The sequence below is a fragment of the Equus quagga genome, chromosome 19 (assembly GCF_021613505.1).
Source record: "Equus quagga isolate Etosha38 chromosome 19, UCLA_HA_Equagga_1.0, whole genome shotgun sequence".
Classification (NCBI taxonomy): Eukaryota; Metazoa; Chordata; class Mammalia; order Perissodactyla; family Equidae; genus Equus; species Equus quagga.
In genome coordinates, this window is record NC_060285.1 from 19,879,500 (window position 1) to 19,904,005 (window position 24,506).

The window sequence follows — 24,506 nt, forward strand, 5'->3', positions numbered from 1 at the left end:
CACATTCTAGAAAGATCGCTATGGCCGCATTTTGGAAGATGATTTAAAAAGTGGCAAGACTGGAGACAGGGAGAGCATTTAGGGTTTGCTGCTGTAATGATCCAGATCAGAAATTATGATCTTTTTAATTATTATTCAGTGGTGACGACTAAGAGAAATGAAAATTCTGTACCTCTCCCCCAACTGCCTGCCAAAGATTAAACCATCTAATCTGGGCAGTTTATGCTAAATGTGGCTGCCTGTACGGATTAAATTGAGCAATTAGCTGATTAATCCTCTCCTCCACAGAGAGGCTGAGAAAGCAGAAGAAACAGCAGCAGTTCACCAGTTTCATAAAGGCAAATTAGTTCCTCTAACCCCTGACACTCCAGAAAAAGCACCAATTCCTCAAAATGAAGATATATGTTAGACATTTCTGTGACACGCCACTGCCTGGCCAAACGTTGAGAAATTCTGGGTACCCCTAAGGCGTGGCTTCCCTTCTCAAGAATGTCATGACCACTCCAAGGACTTTTCTCAAGGATGAGAACATTTCTGCTGGCAATGTATTATCAGGAATATCTAGTCCAGCTTGAGCCAGAACTTTTTTGTCGTTTGCACTTGCCTTAAAAACATTCATCAGCCATCATTTTCTTGGTTCACAGGAAAGCAGAGACCTGTGAAAACTTCGACAATCTTGGAGGAGGTCACTTTCATGATTGGCTTGGGATGGAATAACCCACTAGGGCATCTAAGAGCTCCAGAAGATTGCTAGAATCCTTTGAAATTCAGTTCCCTTGAGATTAGAAGGTGGGAATGGAGGTAGGGAAAGTAGTTTCTATTTCGTTGTATTAACTACAATCTACACACACAACTACTCCAATTCACTTAAAATTTTAATTTCTTAAAATAGGTTTACATGAACATATTAAAAAATTAGACAGTACAACAGATTACAGTAAAAAAAAAAATTCCCTTTCACCGTGTCTGTCTTTTATGCCATTCCAAATTTCCATGCCAGAGTAATCATTGTTTTCCATTTCTTCTATATCCTCCCAGTGATAGTCTACGCATTTGTAAGTATATATACATTTATATTTACACATATAGTAGCATAATGTTCAAACCATTATGCATCTTACTTTTTTTTAACTTAATAATATATGCCGGAGATCTTTCTGTATCAGTACAGATAGAATCTTCTTATTTATTTAGCAGCCACATAGGATTCCAGTATATGGTTGTGCCATGATTTATTTAACCAGTCTCCTACTGATAGACAAGATTGTGTCCAAAATTTTGCTACTACAAATAATTCTGCAGTGACCATCCGTGTGTGTATTTGTGCATACGTGTGCATTTGTCAAGTGCATAAATTTATAGAAGTAGAATTACTGCATGGAAGAGTATATGCGTTTAAAATTTTGAAAGATACTGCCAAATCGCTCTTAGCTTTGCTGTTGATGCCCCACTGTATCCCTTCGTCGGTTGCTCATGGCTTCCGCCCATAAGCACCTGCTCCTCTCTGCCTGAGGCATTTCCCTGGCTGTAAGCATGTGCTTTGTTCACCCACAGGGTAGGCCAGAAATGCTGGGGAGTGAACATACTCAAGAGCAGTCCTCAGTCAATGACAAATAGGAGTCAATGTATAAACGCCCCACTTTCTTCCTTTGGCAGAAGACAACTCTACAGTCTGCCAGAGGTTCCCAGTGGAACTGAGCCTCAGCCCTCCACATGGTAACCCTTTCATTAATGTACCCTTTTATTGACTTCCTTCCATTTCCTTTCTCACTTCCCCACTTCCTTACCAGTACTACACAGGATCACCTCCCAAATACGCTGCTTGCCTTCAATCTTTGTCTCAGGGTTGACTTCTGAGGAAACTCAATTAAAAGGTACCTTCCCCAAAAGGTGTAATAATTTGCACTTCCACCAGCAATGTCTGTTCCCCATCCCCACCTCAATTCTATCCCCACCACAACTCACCATCAGTTTTATTGTCTTGTCATTCATTTATTCATTTGTTCATTCATTCAAGAGAGATTTGTGAGCATTTTCTGTGTGTCAGGCAGCTTGCTGGCCCCTGTATACTACACAGAGCACTGGAGATCAGACACACCGTCTCTATTTCTTGTGCTCTTCCTTTAAGTTGACACCTAAACTTCTTTTAAGAAAATTAAGTCCAATATCATTCCACAGTTGGAGCAAAAGCATTTAAAATGCATAATCTTGACTAAAGCAACACACAAGTAAGAGATTCCAACAATCTGTAATGAGCAGCAACAAGACTGGTTATCCCATCCTTGCCCAAGCTTGCTAAGTGATGGGGCTGAAGAGAATAGGAGATGTCAGACCCTTTAAGTAGGTCAAGGGGACCTGAGACAGAGGATCTTCTTCAGGGATTCACGTGTTGATCTAGACGAGGGTCTGATCCAGGACAGAAAGAAACTGTGCACCGAGCAACTTTGTCATGAGGCTGCAAATGCTCTGCTTTCATGATTTATGGACATGTTTTTGTTTTTCAGACTGCCTGTTTTCATAGTAAAGAGCTTTATTCCCGGAGCATTAATTAATGGAGATATTATTGTTCTTAAGAGAACAAGAAGGAAAGTCACCCCTATCCTGGATAAACGCCACAGTCTGCCTTCTCAGCTCCTAAGCCAGGCCTGCCAAGCTTTGACGGGAAGTAGTCCCTCCGTTCTATAATCACCAACTCCAACCATAGCTGGGCCCTTGATGCTCTGAATAAAACTTGTACTTGCCCGTAGTTGACTTTCTCCCATTCATTCCAGCAGCTATTTCAAACTTTCTCCTTCCTCTTTAAACCCCCTGCTCTTCTACTTTTTCCCTTGCTCTAAGCACGTGAACCTGTTTTCTATTTTAATAAAAAAAACTGGGCAATCCAAACACGGGCTCCTCCATCCACAAACCTCTCCACATCTGCCTCCATCCCCTACTCTCCATTACTGGCCTTTCTTCCTGAGGACCTCACCTACTTCCTCTGGTCCCCTCCACCTCATTACTCTACAGCTCACCTCACATACCCTCTGTATCTTCAGCATCTCAAGTCTTCATGAAAGCCCTTTGTCTTCAGCAAATACACATGCCCAAATTTCTCCCATCTTTAAAAAAAAATGCTTTCCTGTCACTCCCTCTAGCTGGCTCCCTCTCTCATTTCTTTGATAATTTAATGCCTTGAAAGAGTTGTCTATCCACACTGACTTCACTTCTCCTCCCAGTCATTCCTAACTCCCTGCATCTTCTTCCACCCAACACAACACAGATACTGTTCTCCCTTTCTACATTTTCAAGCCCAATAAACCCTTTTCAAATCTCACCTTACTCAAAATCTCTATAGCAGTGGTTCTCAAAGGCTGTCCCTATAACAGCAAAAAAAGAATCACCTGGGAATTTGTTAGAGACTTAAATTCGTGGGCCCTACCCAAGACTGACTGAATTAGAAATGCTAGGACGGAGCCCAGAAGTTTATATTCTTGCAAGGCCTCTAGATGACACACTCTGAGTCTGAGTTCTATACTGCTAACCTCTCCTCTTCCTTTTTGAAATTCTTTCTTCATTTGGTTTTTGTGAACTAGATATTGCAGGTTCTTCTTTTGCATTTTGAGCTTTTGAGTCTCCTTCCATTCACCCATAAACATGGTTATTCCTGGTGTTCTATTCTCACACTATCTTCTGTCCATGTGATGTCATCGATTCACAACACTTCGGTTACAACCTTTATTAGTCAGGACTCTTGGTTATAAATGGCAAAAAATGCAATTCAATTTAAGCAAAGTTAAACAAAAGATAGAATTTATTGGCTCATGTAACATGCTTGTCTTGATCCAGGATCTCAAATAATGTCATCGGGATTTGGTCTCATTCTCTTTGTCTTTCAGCTCTGATTCCATCTGAGCCGGCTTTGTTTCGAGTCCAGGTTCCCCTATGTGGTCCCTTGAAGCTCCAAAAGTACATGCTCACAGTTCCAGGGCCATACTGGTTTATGGGCCCTTCCTAAACCAATCATTGTCACCAAGAAAGTAGAATATGACGACTTTCTTTTATTTTTTGTTCAACTATTATATTTTTATTTTTTATTACAGTAACATTGGTTTATAACATTATATCAATTTCAGGTGTACATCACTATATTCTGATTCTTGTGTAGATTACATCATGTTCACTACCCAAATGATGACTTTCTTAAGCCTGAGTCCCCTCACCATCCCTGGAGGTAGGAATGAGGTCAATCTTAACGAAACTCACACTCATTTATTTAACATACATTAAGTACCTACTCTGTGCCAAGTACTGCTCTTGGTTCTGAGAATGAAACAGTAAAAAACAAAGTCCCTCGGCTCATGGAGCTTATATTCCAGAGGGAGATATGGGCTATAGACAAATAAACAGACTAATATAAACACAGGAGGATAAAGGGATAGAGAATAATGAGGCTGCTGAGTCGGGGGGACAGGGGTAATTTCCCAGAGAATATCAAGATGTTGTTAACATAAGGATTAATGAATTCTAGGTGGGTAAAAACAATAGATACAATTCCCAGGTATATCTCTTTAACAATCATATCCAATTGCCTATTGACTCTGTCACTTAAGGAAATTGAAATGTCCCAAACTGAAATTAGATTCCCTATTTTTAACTTCAATTTTCTTTGAATTGATTTTTCTTTTTAAGTGAATGGGTTTTTTTAAATAATAGGAGTATCTTCTCTCCACCTCCTCATATTAGAGATAATAAATAACAAAGGTAGTGAAATGGAAGCCAGAGAATAGGAATGGAAAGAAGCTATAAAGACTCTTTTTGAGAAGTCTGAGGTAGGGAGCTTGTTGAAGGATGGTCAGGGTGAAAAGAAATGACCTTCATAAGAAGTCCTTCATATCCTCCAATGAAGTACTCTGGACAAAATCTTAAATTTAGAAGTACTTCATTTGTCCATTGTCTCTAGCTTCTATCTGATGGTTCATGATACTAGCAAAGCTGATTATCTAATTGCACAAGACAAGTTTCACTCACCAAATCACATAAATTCTGCCTCCTAAATGTTTCTGGAAAGTATTCTCTGACCTATATCCCTGTGACCACTTCTCTAGTCCATGGACCATCATCTCTTTTCTGACTCTCTCATCTAAACTCTACCCAGTCTTCTTGCTTGTAGTCTTGTCCCTTCCCCCAATATTCTCCACATTATTTCTGGAAAGGTCTTGGATTTCCAGCTAGTGTTGAAGGTTGACTTGATGTTCGTGGTCAAAAATCTAAAGTGAGGCCACTCAGCCTGATTATGTGTTTTCTTCAGCCACATTCAGCTGCCCAGATGAAGACATGGAGTTGAGAAAGATTCATAGTTGGGATTTTGCCTGGCAGATACGATGGGAGGAAGGATGGACAAGGTATATATACACAAGGGGTTGGGTTAAAGTGATGAGTCATGGAATCTCAGTTGGGTAAAGAGGGAAGCAACGGCATGAGGGGATAATAGGCAGGGAAATATGGTAGAATCAAAGGATTGGAGATCCCAATGGGGGCAAAGAATGGTTCGAGAAAGAATACTAAAAGGAGTGAGCAGAAAAGACAGAAGATGCTGTGCAGGGAGTGGGATACTTGAAGATTTTGGGGGTAATTCTTTTTTTTTTCTTTTCTTTCCTGAGAACATGTTTATCCAGCATATTCTGAAATCAATGAAAATGAATTGAATTTGATTCATGCTTCAGCATTGGGATTTTTGTGTGATAATACATATTTCGTAACCTAAGTAAGGAAAAAAAGCCACAAATGAGAATAAGGACGTGAACCCTGGACTCTTGGATTAAAAAATCTGATGCTCTATCAGTTGAGCTATCTAGGCTATAGGCAACTCAGTTAACAACATCTAGGATGTGAGCATAGGGAGTGATAGCTGAGGTAGAATAGAGGAACAGATGATTGGATGAGAGGTGGTCAAGGAGTTCAAAGGCCAGGTTGTTAGTTGGACTGTCCATATGGATGCTGAAGTCCTCAAAAATGTTGACAAGAACAATGGTGGAAAGAAAGGCAATGATCGAAACAACAAATCTTCAATGAATGAAGGGAAATGAGCAGGAAGACAATGGGTAGCAACAAGATGGGAGAGACGGTGGCACATTCAGATCGCTTGTGCTCCAAAGGACCTGGAAGCAGAGAAGCTTAGGGAAGAAAGAGAAAACATCAGAAAGTAGTTATAGGGAATAAGGAGGACACCTATCCATCATCTTCAGACTTTACATGAAATATGACACGAAAAAAGAAAACAGTCCCAAGAGAAGCCTGGAAAAAGTTACTCTCCTTGAGAGGGAGATCGGTTTTGGCTTACAGCAAAAAGGGGAAGCAAAAGAAGATGGAGAAATGGGGGATTTTGCTGATGACATGTTATGAGTTCCAGAGGGCACAGTAGAGGAGTTTGTGGAAGGGATATAGAAGATTAAATCATATTAAGGGATGTGCAGAGCAGTATAGAGAGTTCCCATGATGAGATGTGACCTGGAATGTAAAGAGGGATCAAAAGCAGGATGGGGTTAATCCATGTGATCTTTTACAAGGAAGTTAGTAACCAGCTCTCACTGTGGCCTCTTTTCTGAGACTAGTCTCTGAAGCAGTTTTTAGTGATGAGGTGGGAAGTGTTAGAAAGCAACGTGATCTTGCTAAAAAACAGAAGCTCCGTTAGACTTTTATGGAACCCCAAAGCAATTTCTATTAAGCTCTGTGTAAACTGCAACCTTTCCAGGAACTCTCTATATTTTTAAAGGAGGCTATTTTCCTTAAGTAGATGGAGGAAAGGGATTTTGAGCCTCTGCATCTTGTCTCCTCTGACCCACCTTTCTATACGCTCCTACTGCACCTCAGCTAATAGCCTAGAGAATTACTATGGTAGAACAAAGATTACAGTTGCAACTCTCCCTTCATCAAATCACCAAAAGCAGATAAATGCTAATATTTGATATCATCTTTCTCTAAATTACAGTTGGTAAATATGACAGAAAGATCAACATGACTATTTGTGGTTTGAATGAAATTTCAGATTCTGAAATTCTCTTGGATAGCTGTTTAGGTTGAATATTTAGATTTGGCTTCCAATGTGGATTAATGACAGCGATGGTAAATTTTATAGTAGGCGATAATTTCTAAGGGCTTTGCACTCATTCACATTAGCTGGCCTACTTCTCAAGGCTTAAATAAATTTGGGAATACTCAAATCAGTTTGAAACAGGTCACCTTGCCCTTGACCTGACTTTTCCACCAAGGAGAGGCCATCAGGAAACTCTGTATGCAGATAACACAAAATAGATTCCAAATTGAAGAATTTTATAGCTTAGTGGTTTACTAAATATATACACACATCCTCATACTAATAACATCTACTCTATTAGCATTTTTTGTGTGCTCAATCTGTGAAGTAGGTATTGATAGCCCAATTTTATAGGTGAGTGGTTTGCCGGAGAATGAGTAACTTGTCAAGGTCATACAACTGTTCGGAGTACTTTTGGGATTTAAATCTATGTCTTGTCTTAACTTGTATGACACTTATTTGGGGGGAGAGTTATTTACTCTTCCCAACACAATGCTTCTGTCTCCCTAGCTGGACCATCCTGAAGCTTGGCTTATCTACCTGAAAATCTATTTATAAACCGTTTTTTCTCTTAGTGGTGCCTCTATTTTCTGAGGCACACAAACCTAGACAACATGCCCAACAAAGGGTCCAAGATGCCATCCCATTTATCACTTGCCTCTTCTACAAAGTGCCACCTGAGTGAACATATGTAGCAAAAATACACATTTTTTTCTCTCTTGTTCTCTTTCCAAGTTAGGATCACTGTACCTCATTATTCTGTACATTATCCATCATCAGATATCTCTTTCTCCATTTCAGTGAGATATCAAATGAACAGGCAGTTGGACCTGAGATGGCTTCTAAGGTCCCTTCCAATTCTAAAATTCCATGAGTCTATCAATACTGTGTTTCTGATTCTTGTCTTGAAACATGGTACATTAAGCACTAGCAGCAGATATATACTTTTATTGCCCCCCTTTATTTCCAAGCCAAAATATGAATAGTAATTACTTTAAACGTTGGGTTTGCATTTCTGTAGTGTCTTCTATGATATCAAGTAATAAGGTTTGATCAGGAAAAGGGAAGATGGTCATGGGTTTCTGTATATGCCATCCCAGTTTCTAAGTACTCAGTACTAAGATGAAAAGATGACGCTGAGTGGCTTGTCTTTGAGGCTGAGGATAGGTGTGTACTTATCAAGTGGTTCATGTTCTTCATCTAGATGTCTACAAATTGACTGTTTTAGAAACTGTCCTGGAAATTCACCAGTTGAGCTTTGTCTACTTTAGTTTCTGGTTTTCCATGATTTTTCTCAAATAGCTGTCCATTTACATCTAACACAATCTTGGTGAGGTTCTATTAGATAAATTAAACTATTCCCTGCCAATAGACTAAAATTATCATAGTTGTAATTCAGTTATATAAGCAGCAGTATATAATTCACCAGTGATTTGTCTTCTAAATGTTCATTGACTCCAAGAAATCAGAGCTGCATGAAGAAACTGAGGCCTTGGGACGTTAACCTACTTCCTAGGCTATTGGCTATGAACTCACACTACAATACATAAGTCCTTACATTTATCCCAATTTTCTTTTTACTGTACCGACTTTTCTTTTTCTTTTTGATGAGGAAGATTTGCCCTGAGCTAAAATCTGTACCAATCTTCCTCTAGTTTGTATGTGGGTCGCTCCCACAGCATGGCCACCAATGAGTGGTGTAGGCCCATGCCCAGGAACTGAACTCAGGCTGCCGAAGCAGAGTGCACCGAACTTAACCTCTAGTCCAAGGGGCTGGCCCTACGGTACCTACTTTGAAGAGGTGCTTTCTTTTTTTCCTAAAGAAAATACTTTATTTCTATCCAGTTGCAATCAGACCTTTAGAAATCCTTGGCACTGATAAATTGCGATTTCTTCTGCTTCCCATAGCAATAATTTTTTAAATCAAGTGGAAAAAAGTTCAACAAAATAATGTTTGTGGTAAAAGGAAGGAGAGAAATGAGGTGGCAGCTAGATGGGGAAGGAGAATCAAGATGGGAGAAGGGCCAGCATATTTATGTGCGGATGAGAATGATGCAGGAGAGAGAACTGAGAACACAGGAGAGGGGAAAAATTTCTGAAGTGAGGTCCCTGAAGAGGCAAAGGGGATGCAAGTGGCAGTTGGCCTCAACTAGGAGCATGGACTTTTATGGCTACTAATAGGAAACAAAACAATATACATGGTGACAAAAAATGGGTGGGTAAGTGAATACTATGGGAGGAGCTTGCAGAAAGTCTAACTACGTCTACTTCTTTGATGAAACAAGAAGTAAAGTCTTCAACTAAGAGTGAAGATGATGGTGGAAGTGGTAGAGAATTTGGGAGAGAAGAGATCTGAAACAGCCATCTACAAGGGCAGGTGAGTGAAGAGCCAAGGGAAATGGAGTGTGATTGCCAGGCAAGGTTAAGGGCCCATTCTTCCCTCTCTGCCCACCATAGCAATAAAGACATAACAATAATCACATAATTTAGCAATTGATCACATGTTCAATTTAACACTCCATGGTTATATCATCTTTAATTCTTTTATGCTTAGCATCTCTTAAACAAGATAGCAAGCTCCTCAAGGTCATAGATCATGTCTTGTATTTCTTTATGTCCCTACAGTGCCTTCCAAAGGAGCTGGGTGCATAGCAGAGGTTCCATGAATACTCACTGCATTCAATCAGAACCATAACTGCTACCTCTCTAGAATCCAACGCTGTCCTGGTGGGGCAGAGCTCACAAGCCTGATGCCAACACAAGAAGAGAATGTGGTTCAGGATGGCTGATTTTGAGCTCCTGGGACTTTTTGGCTTGGAGATTTTGGCTTGGGGGTCATGGTCAGGAGGGCACCAACTGAGATGCAAATATCCACACAGGAGAGTCATCTGTTCCATGTAGACATCAGACTTCAGAGGTTGCTTTGGAAGACTTACTTGCGTTCGTTATAATGTCGCCAGGCAGGCATGACAAAATGTTATCTGGCCCATGGCAAATACAGCAAAACCTTTATCTCTACCTTTTAGACGGGTTAACTGAGATTTATTCTTAGTCCATTTGCTTTCTCATTTTTCGAGAACATTTGGATATTTGTTTCCTACCTCTGTGCTTTCAATTCATAGAAACTACAATTTCGAATAAGAACATTTGATTCAGCTTGTAGTACTAAGCTCATTCTGTCAGCTAAGTGGTTTGAGGCAACTTGAGATTTTAGTTTTTATTATTACTTCTTTAAACCATGATTACTATAACAGGTATTTTTACATGTTCAATTTTTTATAAGATCTACCTCTAGATTCTTATGTTTCTAATCTTATTTCAACTTTAAATTATCTACCGTCTCTTGAGTCCAGCCTATTTTCTACCTAAATTTAAAAAAAATTACTCTGGGTTCATGTTGTTTAGTGAAAGCCCATAGTTAGTGCCCACAGCAGAGTTTCCCCTTGTGTTTCTAGGAGGCCTCTTTTCAAAGTGGGTCAGTGCCGTAATTAATTAATCCACGTACTGGGTAGAAAAACATAGACAAAATAATATAGGTTGTATTTCTACTTCTTAGCATGTTGCCATTATGCTTAATACCTATTTCATGAATGAATGAATAAATATATGAATGAACATCTACATGCATACATAAATGCATACAAGAGGAGAAGACAAAGGGACATGGAGTTCACAGGGATGAGTCATCACTTCTAGGTGGTGCAGGGGTGGGGGTAAGGCAGAGATGGCAGGCACATTGAAGGAGGACAAGTGGAAAATGTGCTGGAATTTTCAGCCAAAAGGGCTAGGGTTGAGGTGGGGGTGAAGATACTCCAGCAGGAGCTAAAGGTACAAGCAGGACAAAGCATGTCTGGAGTGTAGTAAGTCATCCAATACGGCCAGAGAGACAGAAGGAGTTGTGTAATATGAGGTACGCTTATTTGCAAAGATCAGTTCAGGTGGAATTGCAAAGGGCTTGGGAGTTGCGTTGATTCCATAAGAACTTCGACAAAAAAGCCGGTGTGATTCAATACATTACCCTCCAGCATATGAACATGTGAAACAGACATCTATAGTGAAAAAGTCTAAACAGATTTTAAGAGGACTCATGAGAAGTTGCTTAGAACTAATTCCTTTTGGAGGAGATTTTGAAATGTAAGCAATGCAACAAATAAAAGCTTCTTTTTCTGATCATGCAGGACACTGAACGGTCTGATTTTTCAAAGGTCAGTTACTCGGTGATGCAGTTGAGCTGATCTACATCTGCATTCACTTTCCATGCCCCTAGACCTTTCCAGCGAAGGCTGTTGGACAGTAGAAATAAGCATGGCGCTGTGAGGCAGAACTGGGACAGAAAGCTCTCAGATGAAAAAGTCCCATTGTATTGCCTTCACTTGTTCTTTCTTTCCTTTTTCTCTTTCTTTCTTCCCACTGCTTTTCACTTGTTTGTTTTGCTTTGCACACACACACTTACTTAACTGGGACTATGGGATTTAGCATTATAATTCCAAACATATCAGATTTCAAGTGTGTCTCTGTCTCAATTACTAAAATCAGACTTCCTGAGCAAAGAGAAAGCCTCCACTTTGCTCCCAGCGAATGATTGGGCTGTAATGAACATCTGGAATGTATACTCGGCTTCTTTACATGATTACTGATAGACCCAATCCCGTTGCGTTCTTTCAAGACTATAAAAACGTGTTAACATGGTTACATCACACACTTCAGCTGGTTTGTATAAGGCATGATTTTGCCACATGACATTTATGTAAGAAAGTAAATAATAGTCCCATTCAAAGTGATGCTGTAGCTCAGAGCACTCATGTCAGCCTAGCCCTGGCATTTCCTGCCCATTTTCTGGACTTAACCAAATTGCTTGACACTGAGCTGTGTAAACTTACTCTCCAGGCAGCATAGTCTAGTAGTTTGAAGAGAATGAAGTTTTCTATAATTTGAGGTGACCCCCAGCTTCAGTGTGGGTGGTTGGACTGCCCCAACTGATGAGTTGCGTCTTCCAGACATGTGTTTCAGGCTTTCCCTTCACAAAGAAAATCCCTCTTATGTAGGATAACACAGCCCTGGGTTTGGCATGCTAGGGACATGGTTGCCACTGAAATTTTTCAAAAGGGCTCGATGAAGATCCTGTGGAATTGTTATTTATAAACCGCAAAAGTGTAAATTTATCACCACTGGTGCTAAACGCTGATAATCGCAATTGTCTGGTTATTCCTGGCTACACTTAATGTCTGTTCCTGGTTCTTCTCTCCCACTGAAAAGATTCCCTTCATTCCCCACGAGCACTGGGTTTTACGTTTTGTCTGTTTTGTGTTTGGGTCCTAAGAGTTGATCAGGTTTGGGTCACAAGAGTCCCTTGCCCCACTGAGGCTGTCCATGGGAGCAACACTTGGCAAATTGTCTGTGGTTTGAAAACATTTGCTTTATCTGCAAAATCCACAAAAGTGAGTGGGTCGGAAAAGTCCAGATGTTGGAAGATTTGACCTAGATAACCTCTTGGGAAAAACAGAGCCTTCACTTAGCAGCCCCATCTTCTCTCCAAACTTTGCAAATGCTACAATTGCCTCTGGATGTCTCCTGATTTCCAAAGGCACAGAGTAAACTCAACATTGTTGGCAACTTGCAGAGAAGCCAGCCATCCAGGATGTGGGACTGCCACCTTGATGGGAACCCAAGCTGGGAAGGAGCCTGCCATTGATCGGTGGTACTCTAGCCCTGGTAAGATCCAGATCTGAAGTTACCATCTTCCTTGGAAAGAATCAAAGATGTAAATCTAGAGAACAGTTGATTAAAGGGAAGTAGTTCAGTTAGTATTCATTAGCCAGGGAAAGAAGGGGGATAAAAAAGATCATAAAGAATAGCTGGGAGCAAAAGGCCAAAGTACCGATCAGTGAGTATACAACCTGGACAAACCATTCTGCCTTGAAATGCAGGAAAGTTAGCAAGACTTTAGGAAATGTCCCTAAACCATCACAAACTCCATTTGGGACTTGCCAGACAGGAAAAGCAACAGCTTTCTGGGAACCCCCAAGCTGCACAGATTCTAAGGCAGATTGAGAGGGATTTGCTATGTTATCTATCCCATGACAACTTGTGGATGCTTCCCGAACTCTAGGAAGTATAGACACCAGAGATTGAGTTTGCCTTAGCTTCTAGGACTCTAAGAAGTACAGCATAAACTGTCATTAAGTGGGTAATGTTAAGGCCTTTATGTTTCATCAGAACAAAGTTAATCTAAATCAGAGTGGGATTTGGTAGATGGATGTTCGGCAGTGTGAGTTGCTTTATTGCAGTTCCCACATCTAAAGTTCAAGTAAGACTATGCCCCAGAAAACCTACCCTCTGTTCCCGCAGCTGATAGAGTATAGGTATAAGTGGTTTCCCATCAGGGGCAGCCTTTGCCTGTTCTTCCGGCTTGGACTCTTGTACCTCTTGCTTCTAGAGAATAATTGTCTATCTCTGCTTGCTTGAATTAATTCTATTTCTGGTTGGTTGTTTTGTTTTATTAGAGGTGACAGAATGCAGTGCGAAATCTGTAGGGACTTGTTTTCTCCTCTCTGTATTCTGAGGCAGTAGCTCAGACTGGAAGTGGTGCAAATGAAGACCAGTAAACATAATCTTTCATTGTTAGTTTCTCCTAAAATGCTCCAAATATGGCTGTAACCAGACTCCATCCTAAGTGTTCACCTCTGAACTTTTCAGCCTGGCTATTTTGAAAATGGCTAATACAATTATTCTAAACTTGTGTTCAGCACTATCCCTTTATTGAGCACCAATGAAAGGGCAACATTGTACTGTGGTGAATGTGGGGGTTATACAACAAAATATTGAAAGAGATCATCCCTCAAATAAAGATGTGTAAGCCATGTATTACACCAATTGTGTATCATACCAACCTGAATTTGAATCCTAGCTCTGTAATTTACCAGCCATGGGAGATGAGGCAAATCATTTAACTTCTCCTAACTCATTTTTCTCTTCATTCATCCAAGAAATATTTTTGAGAAGCTGATATGTCCAAGAACTGCATCAGGCACTTTGAAATGAAAGTAGTAGTGGAGTATCTATTTCATTGAGGTGTATGAGAATTAAGTGGGATAATTAAAATAATATGAAATAAGGAATTGAAAATAAAAGATACTCAATAATGCTAGTGGTTGTTATCATTATTCAACAAATATTTATTGAGAGTCTATTAAAAACAAAGCACTGTGCTGGGGCTAGGGATGTGCTGGTGAACAATAACAGGTGATGAAGAAGTCATGATGGGCCGTAGCAAGGGAGGAGGCCACTGAGGAAGGGACTGTTTTGAATGGCAGGAGAGAGACTTAGATGTGAACAAGGGACTCTCAGTAGGTGTGAAACACATGAACATGGCATTTGAGGAAGATGCTCCTAGTAACCAGAATTAGTTACATTGCCATGAGGGAAGACTGGTGAGAAGCTCGTGCAATAATCCAGGAACTCATCGATCCAATCTAGAACAACGCTGGGCCAATTGAGAGCAAGAGGCTGAACTTTAAAGGAAAGTGGAAGAATGAGGGTGAGGTTTGGTGAGTGAACACATACAGAGGTCATAGAAACGAGCCAAGACCAAGACAAGAATCACAGAGAATCAAAAGCTCTCAAGAATAAAGAAGTAAAACTGAGTCACTAAATACACAGACACACAGGCACATGCTACATATTCAGTCAATACTAAGGACAGATAGCGCCTATCAATGATGTTTCTAATAACTGTTTTGTGAGACTATTCCTGACTATAAAAGCAATATATGCTGAATATAAAAAATAATAATAATGGAAAATGCAGAAAAGTATTAAGAAGAAAGTTAAAAACACTTGTCATGCTGCTATTCAAAGGGTCATGGCCCCCATAAGGCAGGCATAGAGTCAGTTTCTGGGGACAGAATCATGTGGGAAAACTCCCTCTCTATTTTGCCAAAGAGTAGGACATCATTTCACCCCAACATCACCATAGGCCTACAACTTCTCTCCATTGGTCTAAACAGCAATTTTTTAAATAAGAGAATGAACACACTTCTTATTATCTAGAGAAACTAAACACATATGTTTATGTGTGTTTGGCTGTATGTGTTTGAGTGCTATGAGCATGTGTGTGTGTGTGTGTGTGTGTGTGTTATATGCACACCCGTTCTCCTTAGTGATGGGCAAAACAAAACACTTTATTTTCTTGTCATCAATGAGCAGTATCTTTGTAAAATATCAATGACATAGCCAAGGCAAGTGCCTTGTGACTTCCTTTTGGCAATGATCAGGGAACAGTAAGTGCAGAAGCCAAAGGTTTAAAAAAGATGTATGGGAGAAAAAGTTAGAATTGGGAAATTCAATCCACTAACTTGAGATTTCTTTTCTCCAACTGGGAGAAGACTGTCGTTATTGTTCAGTTTTAGTGAGGGAGGACCAATGATTGTACCTTCTGAGAACCACCAGTGTGGTGGTTAATTATACTTGACTAAGCCACGATTCCCAGATAGTTGGTCAAACATTATTCTAGATGTTTCTATGAAGGTATTTTTTAGGTGAGATTAACATTTAAATCAATAGACTTTGAGGAAAGCAGATTATCTTCCATAAGGTGAGTGGGCCTCATCTAGTCAGTCAAAGGTCTTAATAGAAAAAGACTGTCCTCCTTGGAAGAAGAGGGAATTCTCCCAGCAGGTGACCTTTGGAGTCAAACTGCAACTCTTCCCTGAGTCTCCAGTCTGCAGCCTACCCTAAAGATTTTGGCCTTGCTAAACCTCTACAATTGCACGAGCCAATTCCTTAAAACAAATCTCTAGGTAGGTAGGTAGGTAGAGACAGATAGATAGATGGATGGATGGATGGATGGATGGATGGATGGTTGGATAGATAGATAGATAGATAGATGACTAGATCCTGTTGGCTCTGTTTTCTGGAGAACCTCGACTAATAAAACTGGCTTTAAATATTTATTTTGAGCTCTGAAAGAAATTGAAGACTCACCAAGATGTTGTGACAAAGAGCAGTGTGTTGTAGGTACATCTGAGTGTCTGCAAAATGTCCATGGAACATCTTCACTCCATGCTCAAGGGTCTGTGCTGGACAAAGGATGAGGTACAGTCTCCAAGGGTATGTGCTTACCAGAGGGATCATTACCATAGATTCTGTGTCTCCTCTTCCATTGGTTACTCAAACTTCTGTGTATGCAGAGAACCCTAACAGGAAGCAGTCTGAAATGTTCCCCTGCAGCCATCTTTAAGTACAAGATTGAGGCTGGAGGCTGTGTGCCCCGCTCTCAAAGAGCACATTAAGAACTTCCATAATTGACCCACGTGAAGAGTGGCATGCTCTGATGAACCAGTTTTTCTAGGAAGTTCAGGGCTCACCAGAAACAAGACCTTTTTGCCTCAACTCTTATTGTGGAAAATCTTTATCAAGTGTAATCAATTTGTTTTTCCATTAAAATCTACCTATCAGAATATAAACCCTACGATTAAATCTTTCAAAATGGAGTCTCTGGCAAGAGCATTGGGTGATCAATCTACACCTCAGTTCTTCTTACCCAGGCCTGCTCAGATTGACCTAGGTTACAATGTAACCCAGGACCGTTGTTCCATATTTACCTTGAGGCACTAGGCCATTCCCAGAGTTAATCACAGATTCAGTTACATACAAATCTTTGTAAACAGAGGGATCAGGAGGGATTTAAGACTGCTTTCCAGGCTTTCAGCTATATGAAGGCTACTGATGGGGAGAAGAGAAGAAAGGGCCTCTACGGTGCTGCAGTCTGAGAGTATGGTTACAGCCTCATCATCCACATCACCCCAACCCTGGGAACCACCTCATTCTTACATAACCTTATCCATGCTGTTCCCTCTGCCTGGAATAGCCTTCACTGTTTTTTTCCATTGTGGAGATGAACTCATGCCTCAAGACTTAACTCAAATATTATTCACTCCACCAGCCTTTTTCAACATGTCCAAACTCTATGAAAGGCTGGAACAAAAAATGAGTGTGAGCCTAAAGTGCCTCTAAATTATCAAGAAACAAAATTAATACAATTATATGATGGCATTTTTTATATGCAGTGTCTTTGCTCCCTGCTTTTTCATGATGGTTATGTCCTTTTATTCCCTAACACATGACATGTTATACTGCAGTAATTCCCAAACACCAGGCATTCAAACATCAATCATATATTTTCTGTCATAACAGTTGACCACTTGTAATATTTTTTATTTACTTTAAAAATATTTTGTCTTAAATTGATTTTTTAAGACTTAGATACATATATTTTAAAACTAGGCTTTAAAATATCTATTTCAGAAACAGCATCCCTTGCCCTAAGTAGAAGTTATTCCTAAAAATAAATACCATACAAACACAACAGTATTATTAAATTCTGGACAAAACCACTGCCTGCAAAGACTTTGGGCTTGAGATCCATTTCCTTTTTGTTGAAAAGGAAGATTAGCAAAGATTAGAGAGGTGTTGAAGACAGACTAGCACCCACCAGAGACTTCCTCCTCACTAAATTCAGGATGGAAGGAGAACTGAAAATTGAACCATGTGCACACTTACGTGATTCTTAAATGTCCTGTCTTTGACCATCAGTGTCATGGGCCACATTTTGAACAATGATGCAATAGAAAGAGTGCAGAACAGACAGAGAACGTGGATTTGAGTTTCATTTGCCAGCACCTAAATTTGTTTCTTAAGTGACTTTTCTATCCACCTGCCCTCCTCATTTTTCTTATTTATAAAATGAGGAAGTTGGTCATTTCATTCTCAAAGTTTATCTTTTTTATATTTCGTATTTTTTCAATTATTTTAGTGACATCATAATGGCTTAAAACATTGTGTAATTTCAGGTGTACATTGTTATTTATCAGTTTCTGTATAGACTGCATCAGGCTCACCACCAATAGTCTAATTTTTATCCATCACCATACATGTGTGCCCCTTTACCCCTTTTGCCCACTCCCAACCCCCTTCCCCCTGGTAACCACTAATCTGTTCTCTTTGTCCATGTGTTTGTTTACCTTCCGTATATGAGTGAAATCATATGGGGTTTTCTCTCTCTGTCTGGCTTATTTCACTTAACATCATACCCTCAAGGTCCATCCATGTTGTTGCAAATGGGACAATTTTGTCTTTGTTACGGCTGAGTAGTATTCCCTTGTGTGTGTGTGTGTGTGTGTGTGTATATATATATATATATATATACACCACATCTTCTTTATCCATTCATCAGTCAATGGGTACTTGGGTTGCTTCCATGTCTTAGCTATTGTGAATAATGCTGCAATGAACACAGGGGTGCATAAACCTCTTCGAATTGTTGACTTCAAGTTCTTTACGCAAATACCCAGTAGTGAGATAGCTGAGTTGTATAGTATTTCTATTTTAAATTTTTTGAGAAATCTCCATACTGTTTTCCATAGTGGCTGTACCACTTTGCATTCCCACCAGCAGTGTATGAGGGTTCCCTTTTCTCCACATCCTCTCCAACAGTTGTTATTTCTTGCCTTTCTAATAATAGTCATTCTCACAGGTGTAAGGTGGTATCTTGTTGTAGTTTTGATTTGCATTTCCCTAATAATTAGTCATGTTGAACATCTTTTCATGTGCCTATTGGCTATCTGTATATCTTCTATGGAAAAATGTCTGTTCATATCCTCTGCTCATTTTTTATTGGGTTGTTTGGTTTTTTGTTGTTGAGTTGTATGAGTTCTTTATATGTTTTGCAGATTAATTCCTTGTCACATATATGGTTTGCAAACACTTTCTCCCATTTGGTGGATTGTCTTTTCGTTTTGTTCATGGTTTCCTTTGCCTTGCAGAAGTTTTTTAGTCTAAAGTCCCACTTGTTTATTTTTCTTTTGTTTCCTTTGCCTGAGTAGACATGGTATTCAAAAAGATCCTTCTAAGACCAATATCAAAGAGTGTACTGCCTATATTTTCTTCTAGGAGTTTTATGGTTTGGGGTCTTAGATTCAAGTCTTTAATCCATTTTGAGTTAATTTTTGTGTATGGTGCAAGATAATGGTCTACTTTCATTCTCAAAGTTTATTACCTTTTTTATGTCAAATATTTTACCTTTATCATTATTTATTTTCCAGACCTTCATTCACTCAACAAAATGTTTTGAGCCCACACCAGGAGTTAGTATTGCGAATACAGCCACAAAGACATCCATGCCCTCACGACGTTTATGATCTTTCTTTCTCCTCTTACCACTCTTCCCCTTTTTAAAACTAGTGAATCAAATACCTGGCTTGCGTATTTCAAAAGGATTCATAGAACTAAAGATAGGTGCAGCTTAAAGTATATTTGAATTCAGTTTTTCAAAACGCCTTGCTCCTTCCGACGCCTCACACACATCAACGGTTGAGATTGCGGTGGCAGTTTCCCCGCAGCCCACTAGAGGGCGCGCACATTTTTCGATTCCAGAAGAAAGCGCGCCTGTGGTACTCCCCTGAAGTTTGGAATTCGTGTCTCCTTTCCCCACTTTCTATTCAACTTGGGGCAATTGTGGTGAGCCCTCAGCTTCTGTAACTTCCCCAAGCTCTCCTCGCCCCATGCAGTGACTCCTCGTCTGCCATTACGATGAATTCTTTTGCTCCCAAAACCACAACAGTTTTGCTTCTGACTGTTCTCAGTATTTGCCCTTTTGACATTTTAGAAGAAATAAGATCCAAGTTTGATGTCGAAAAGAAAGCATTGATTTCTTTAGTGAGAGGATTTTTTCTCCCTGTTATTGTTTTCCTTAGCTGTGGGGAAAATGCTCCTCTAAGGATTTAGAGCAACTCCTCTGAGCTAAAGAAGATATTTCTGAGGAATAACAGAGCTCCTTCTGAGCAGATCTTTTGGAGCTGACGTTAGTCCCCTTGTTCAGCAGCATGTTGTATTTTTGAGGTTCGGCCTTTTCCTGAGTTTCACATTTCAAATTGACAAGCTGTTGATCTCAAACATCAGAGAATAGACTCCCAGACCTTCCCTCCCTACACACCATGATCCAAGAGACATGTCCAACAGTTTCCTCAAGTTCTTGGCCTGGTGGGTGGCCTGAGAACCTTAGATCTCACCCTTTATTTGCTTCCAAAGTCCCCTTACCTCCTAATATCCATTCTGAGCTTTCCTTGGGAGTCAGCAAAACATTAATAAAATAAATTGTAAATATGCCCTACTGCACGTGGATATTAAATAACTTTTTGGATGAGCTCCTCTGCAGTTGACACAGGGAAGACTGGGAACACGGATTGAGCAAAAAGAGTGCAAACTGGGCCTTGCCCACCCCTTCTGTGAATCTCAATCAGCCTGCTCTTGAAGGAGATGAACTTTTTTTTTTTTAAAGAAAGGTGTCAGGAGCCTTCTGAGGCTGCAGCTTTATGCAAATATGCTACTCAAGAAGACGGCTGTAGGGGAGAGTTATTTATATCCCGTAGGCATTATACATGCAAAAGGTGAAACTGTGAATCTCTGAATTTCCAGGAGTGGATGTTCTCATGATGAGCGCATCCTTGCAGTTAGCTATTTTGGTGGCACACATATCTAACTATCAGATTGTTCCAGGCAGCAGATGACATAGTTATTCAGTAATTTTAGAATGACCTAGTATGTTTCTCTCCAATGGGACTTCATGACTTGGGGATCAGATTTACTGCCTCCTTGAACTCTCTAGTTTAGGTGCATTCATTTCTTTTTCTCCTAAACAGGTACAGCACTCAGTCATTAAAAGGTAATTATGGGGCACATTTATTGCCCTTTGCTTTCGTATTGACACCTGGAATTAGCAAAGAGAATGGCCATTTCTCTAGGAATTATTGCCCTGCTCTGTTGCTGGCTCACCCTACCTAGAAATATAGACTATTCTCCACATCGAAATATACAATAATCACTTCAGGAAATTGCTTTCCCTATTGGAAACTGAGAGCTCACATCGGAATGTTTCCACAGCACAGCTGATGATAATTACGACTCCCTGAAATTTCAGTTTTCTTTGATTGTGACATAAAAACTGGGACATAAATTAAAACCCAATTATCCTTTAAGGGTAATTGGGGTTATAAAACCAAGAGACTGTGAGTCAGTGTGTCGATATCGCAGGTCACAGTGTCTGATGGAATAGTATGTGCTCTGTCTCCCAAACCAGCCTTTCACATGAAATGGTTGAGGATAAGGTGATTTGTGCACAGTAGGTGCCAAGAGTGGACATCAGACTGGGTTACAGCCTTGGAGAAATGCAGGGACCTTCTAGGACATCCTGGAATGATTAAAATATGCTAAAACTGTGGTGGGAAAGTCCCAGCCTTCACCTTCAAAGGTACCCAGCGGTGGAGCGAGGCACTTAGCATCAAGACTCCAGCCAGTATCTGACCCTGCATGCTTGAAAATTACAGTTCTTTCTACCTGGGAGATAGATGGAGCTCTTTGGTTCAATACAATGTATATCATCAAAGCCCACGAGAGGAGGATGGACTTTGTTTTCCACAAGGGCATGATCCACGAAAGCTGCAGAAAAACAAGATTTTTGGTAAATCAAGTCACAGGAGCATGAAGGGGAGCTTGTTAAAGGAAGCCTTAGATTATTCCTTAAGTACAGGGATTGCGTCCCCAACTGCTGATGCCTACTGGGCCACCTCTTGATGATGCATATTTGTATGGTCTTCAGGTCAATTGTATCCACTGGAACTTCCCAACCTTGTACCCCAAAGCCTCACATGATACATCTCTCGTCCCTCATTCTAGATTTTCAAAAGGATTTCACTTCCTTGTCTTTGTAGAGAATTTGTCACTCCCTCTCAGTGTGCACTGGTCATATTTTTAAAAGAGCACATACTCACCACTTGACAATGACATTTTCCCCTGTCTCTGCCACTCAGCTAAAGGCCCCTATGGGACTTTGATCATGCTGCCTGTAGTGTGGCACATAGTAGGCACTCATTAAATGGTGCAGAAAATGTGCACCATTGAAATGGCATAACTCTCGATTGCTACCCTTTATTTCTAGAAGGTAAAAACTGCCACAAGTTACTAACCACACACACTTGACCATACTCAACCCCCTTTCAAAACTAATCAGGCTTTCCTTTGAGGGCACTCACCTCTGCAAACAACTTTCTGGCCACAGGACAACATAAAGATCCAGATGAGGGTTTCCAGTAGACCTCTGCTTTCAGTTGATGTGTCAGTGTCATCGAATCCCCTGAGAATCACCAGGGAGATATGCAAGGTCCAGGTAATTCCCACCATCCCCGGGCAACCATGCCTGGATGGACATCTAGGGAACATGGTATGTCTGATCTGGGCTTTTGCAACCTTGTTTCACAATCCACTTTCTTATCTACTACCTCGAAACCAAAGAGAAATTGGTACAAACTGTATCAACAAAAGATCAGAAGTTGATTCTCAATGGCAAAGGCAAGTATACATTATAAATAGCGAAACAGCTGGCTTGGACCATGTCGCTGGCCACTCATCCAGTTGAGGGATTTGAATGACATCATAACCCTTGAGAGGGTATTGCTAGCCAGCTGGTGTTATTTAGAATACACAAAAATTGGAGAAAGAAAATTCACTCACACACATACACACACACACACACACACACACACACACACAGGTTCAGGTTATGCAGAGAAATATGAACAACAGGAAAATAATTTGCCCCTCAGGTGCCCTTCCCTTGGGGAGTGATAGGCAGCCTAGTAGAGGAAGGAAGAAAAAGATTTTATTTTATTTTTTCAGTTGGCTTTACAGCTCAGCAAAGTTTTTGCCCTGTATCGGGCAAAAAGCATGAGACAGAGTCGGAAAGGGAGCCAATTGCAATGCTGCCTGCCCCTTTTCTAGGTTCTAGGAAATGAGATCATTCCCCTCGCTTGGCAACTAGGACAAGGGGTCACCCCAGGGCTACCTTCCAAGCTAGTTTACCCCAGTCATTTCAGGGTTAAAATTGTAAGGTTTGCTTGAGATGGTCTCTTCTTCATTTCTTTCTTTTTTCATTTTGCATTTGCTCTAAAATATAAAATTGCTTGCCCATTCTCCATGTATATTCCTTTAGTACTGGTAAGGTGTATTCGCAGATGTGTGCGTCTTCATGGCCAGTAGAAAGTTAATCAGAGAACGGATCCTTATTTTCTGTGGCAGCATCAGTATTTTAATGTCTGCTAACCCTGTCACTAACACACATTCTTTTAAGGGAAAAAAATGCTTCTGTGCTCTAGTTTTAAAATGCAAAGGTATGATGTTATTTGTCACCATGCCCAAAAAAGTCCTTACTCGATAACTTTGCCAGAAGAGGGAGAGAGAGAGAAGGCAAATGTTCCCCCAGCTGTTTCCTGTCTACAGTGTCTGTGTTTTGTAGATAAATGTGAGGATTTTCTCTAAATCCCTCTTCTGTTTGCTAAATCTCACTGTCACTGCTAAATTCAGAGCAGATAGAGCCTGCGCAATGGAATAAAGTCCTCAAAATTGAAATGTGACATTGCTCTCAACATCTCCCATCTCTCTGGATTTCTTTTTGCCTCATTATTCCTGCTAACCAATTCATTTCCAGACTTTGCACTTCAGAAGCAATGGGAAAAATCAGCAGTCTTCCAACCCAATTATTTAAGTGCTGCTTTTGTGATTTCTTGAAGGTAAATATTTCTTACTCTTTGAAGTCATTGGGGAATTTTCTTTAAATTGTGTACTGTTTGCTTCTGCCTAGAAATGTTATTCACTTTAGAATTTTCATTGTTTCGGAGCTGGGAGTTATTTATAAATTGCTGAATATGCAATTCTGTGGGATCTGAGAAAATAGCTCCGGGAGATGGATGCCTTTGCACAGATATCTATATGAGTAGAAACTATTGCAAGGTACTTATGCTAAATCCTCCACTTCTGCAGGGCTTCAGTGGTGTCATTAGAGAAGATTCCTTTAAATCCTGTCTACTATATGGTTAAGGGCTATAGAGCACGGCTATGAACTTTTGGATTTTTTTTGTGTGCAGGTGCAGAATTTTTTTTAAGACCATGTTCATGTGTGTATGAGTGTGTGTGTACGTATGTGTGTGTGTGTAACTTGTCAGGACTTTGTTACAAGGCATGCCACCTATGAAGAGTTTCATTTTAGAGATATTAAAGCTTTCAAATATGATCTTTGGAGCTAAGGTCCCGGAACTCTCTGCACTTATGCCCAGAGAGTCAAAGTTAGAGTGAAGTTTAATTTGCTCTTACGAGAAAGAACTTGACAACTCTTGCTGACCTTGCATATTCATATAATTTAAACAAATGCATACTGGCTATGGAAAGCGGAAACTTTCCAGCAACTGCTTGTCCAAGTTTTATCTTTTGAAGAGGACTTGCATAGGCAAAGTTTGGACTTGGGGTTTTGTGTTGTAAAACTCTGATTTTATACTCGGTGTTGGAAAGTCTCTTTAGGTAAATTTGGCTGCCGTTGTCAATGCAC

The 24,506-nt window shown here is 40.2% G+C and overlaps 1 protein-coding gene across 3 annotated transcripts in view; it reads left to right on the forward strand.

Moving 5' to 3' along the window:
• The first annotated feature begins 23,452 nt into the window (after positions 1–23,452).
• The window catches only part of IGF1 (insulin like growth factor 1), a 75,619-nt gene continuing 74,565 nt past the window's right edge, over positions 23,453–24,506 (forward strand). For all 3 annotated transcript variants that reach the window (XM_046646564.1, XM_046646565.1, XM_046646562.1), the window contains exon 1: positions 23,453–23,694. In XM_046646564.1, the coding sequence (XP_046502520.1) occupies positions 23,632–23,694 (63 nt within the window). In that variant the 5' untranslated portion in view covers positions 23,453–23,631. The remainder of the gene's footprint in view (positions 23,695–24,506) is intronic.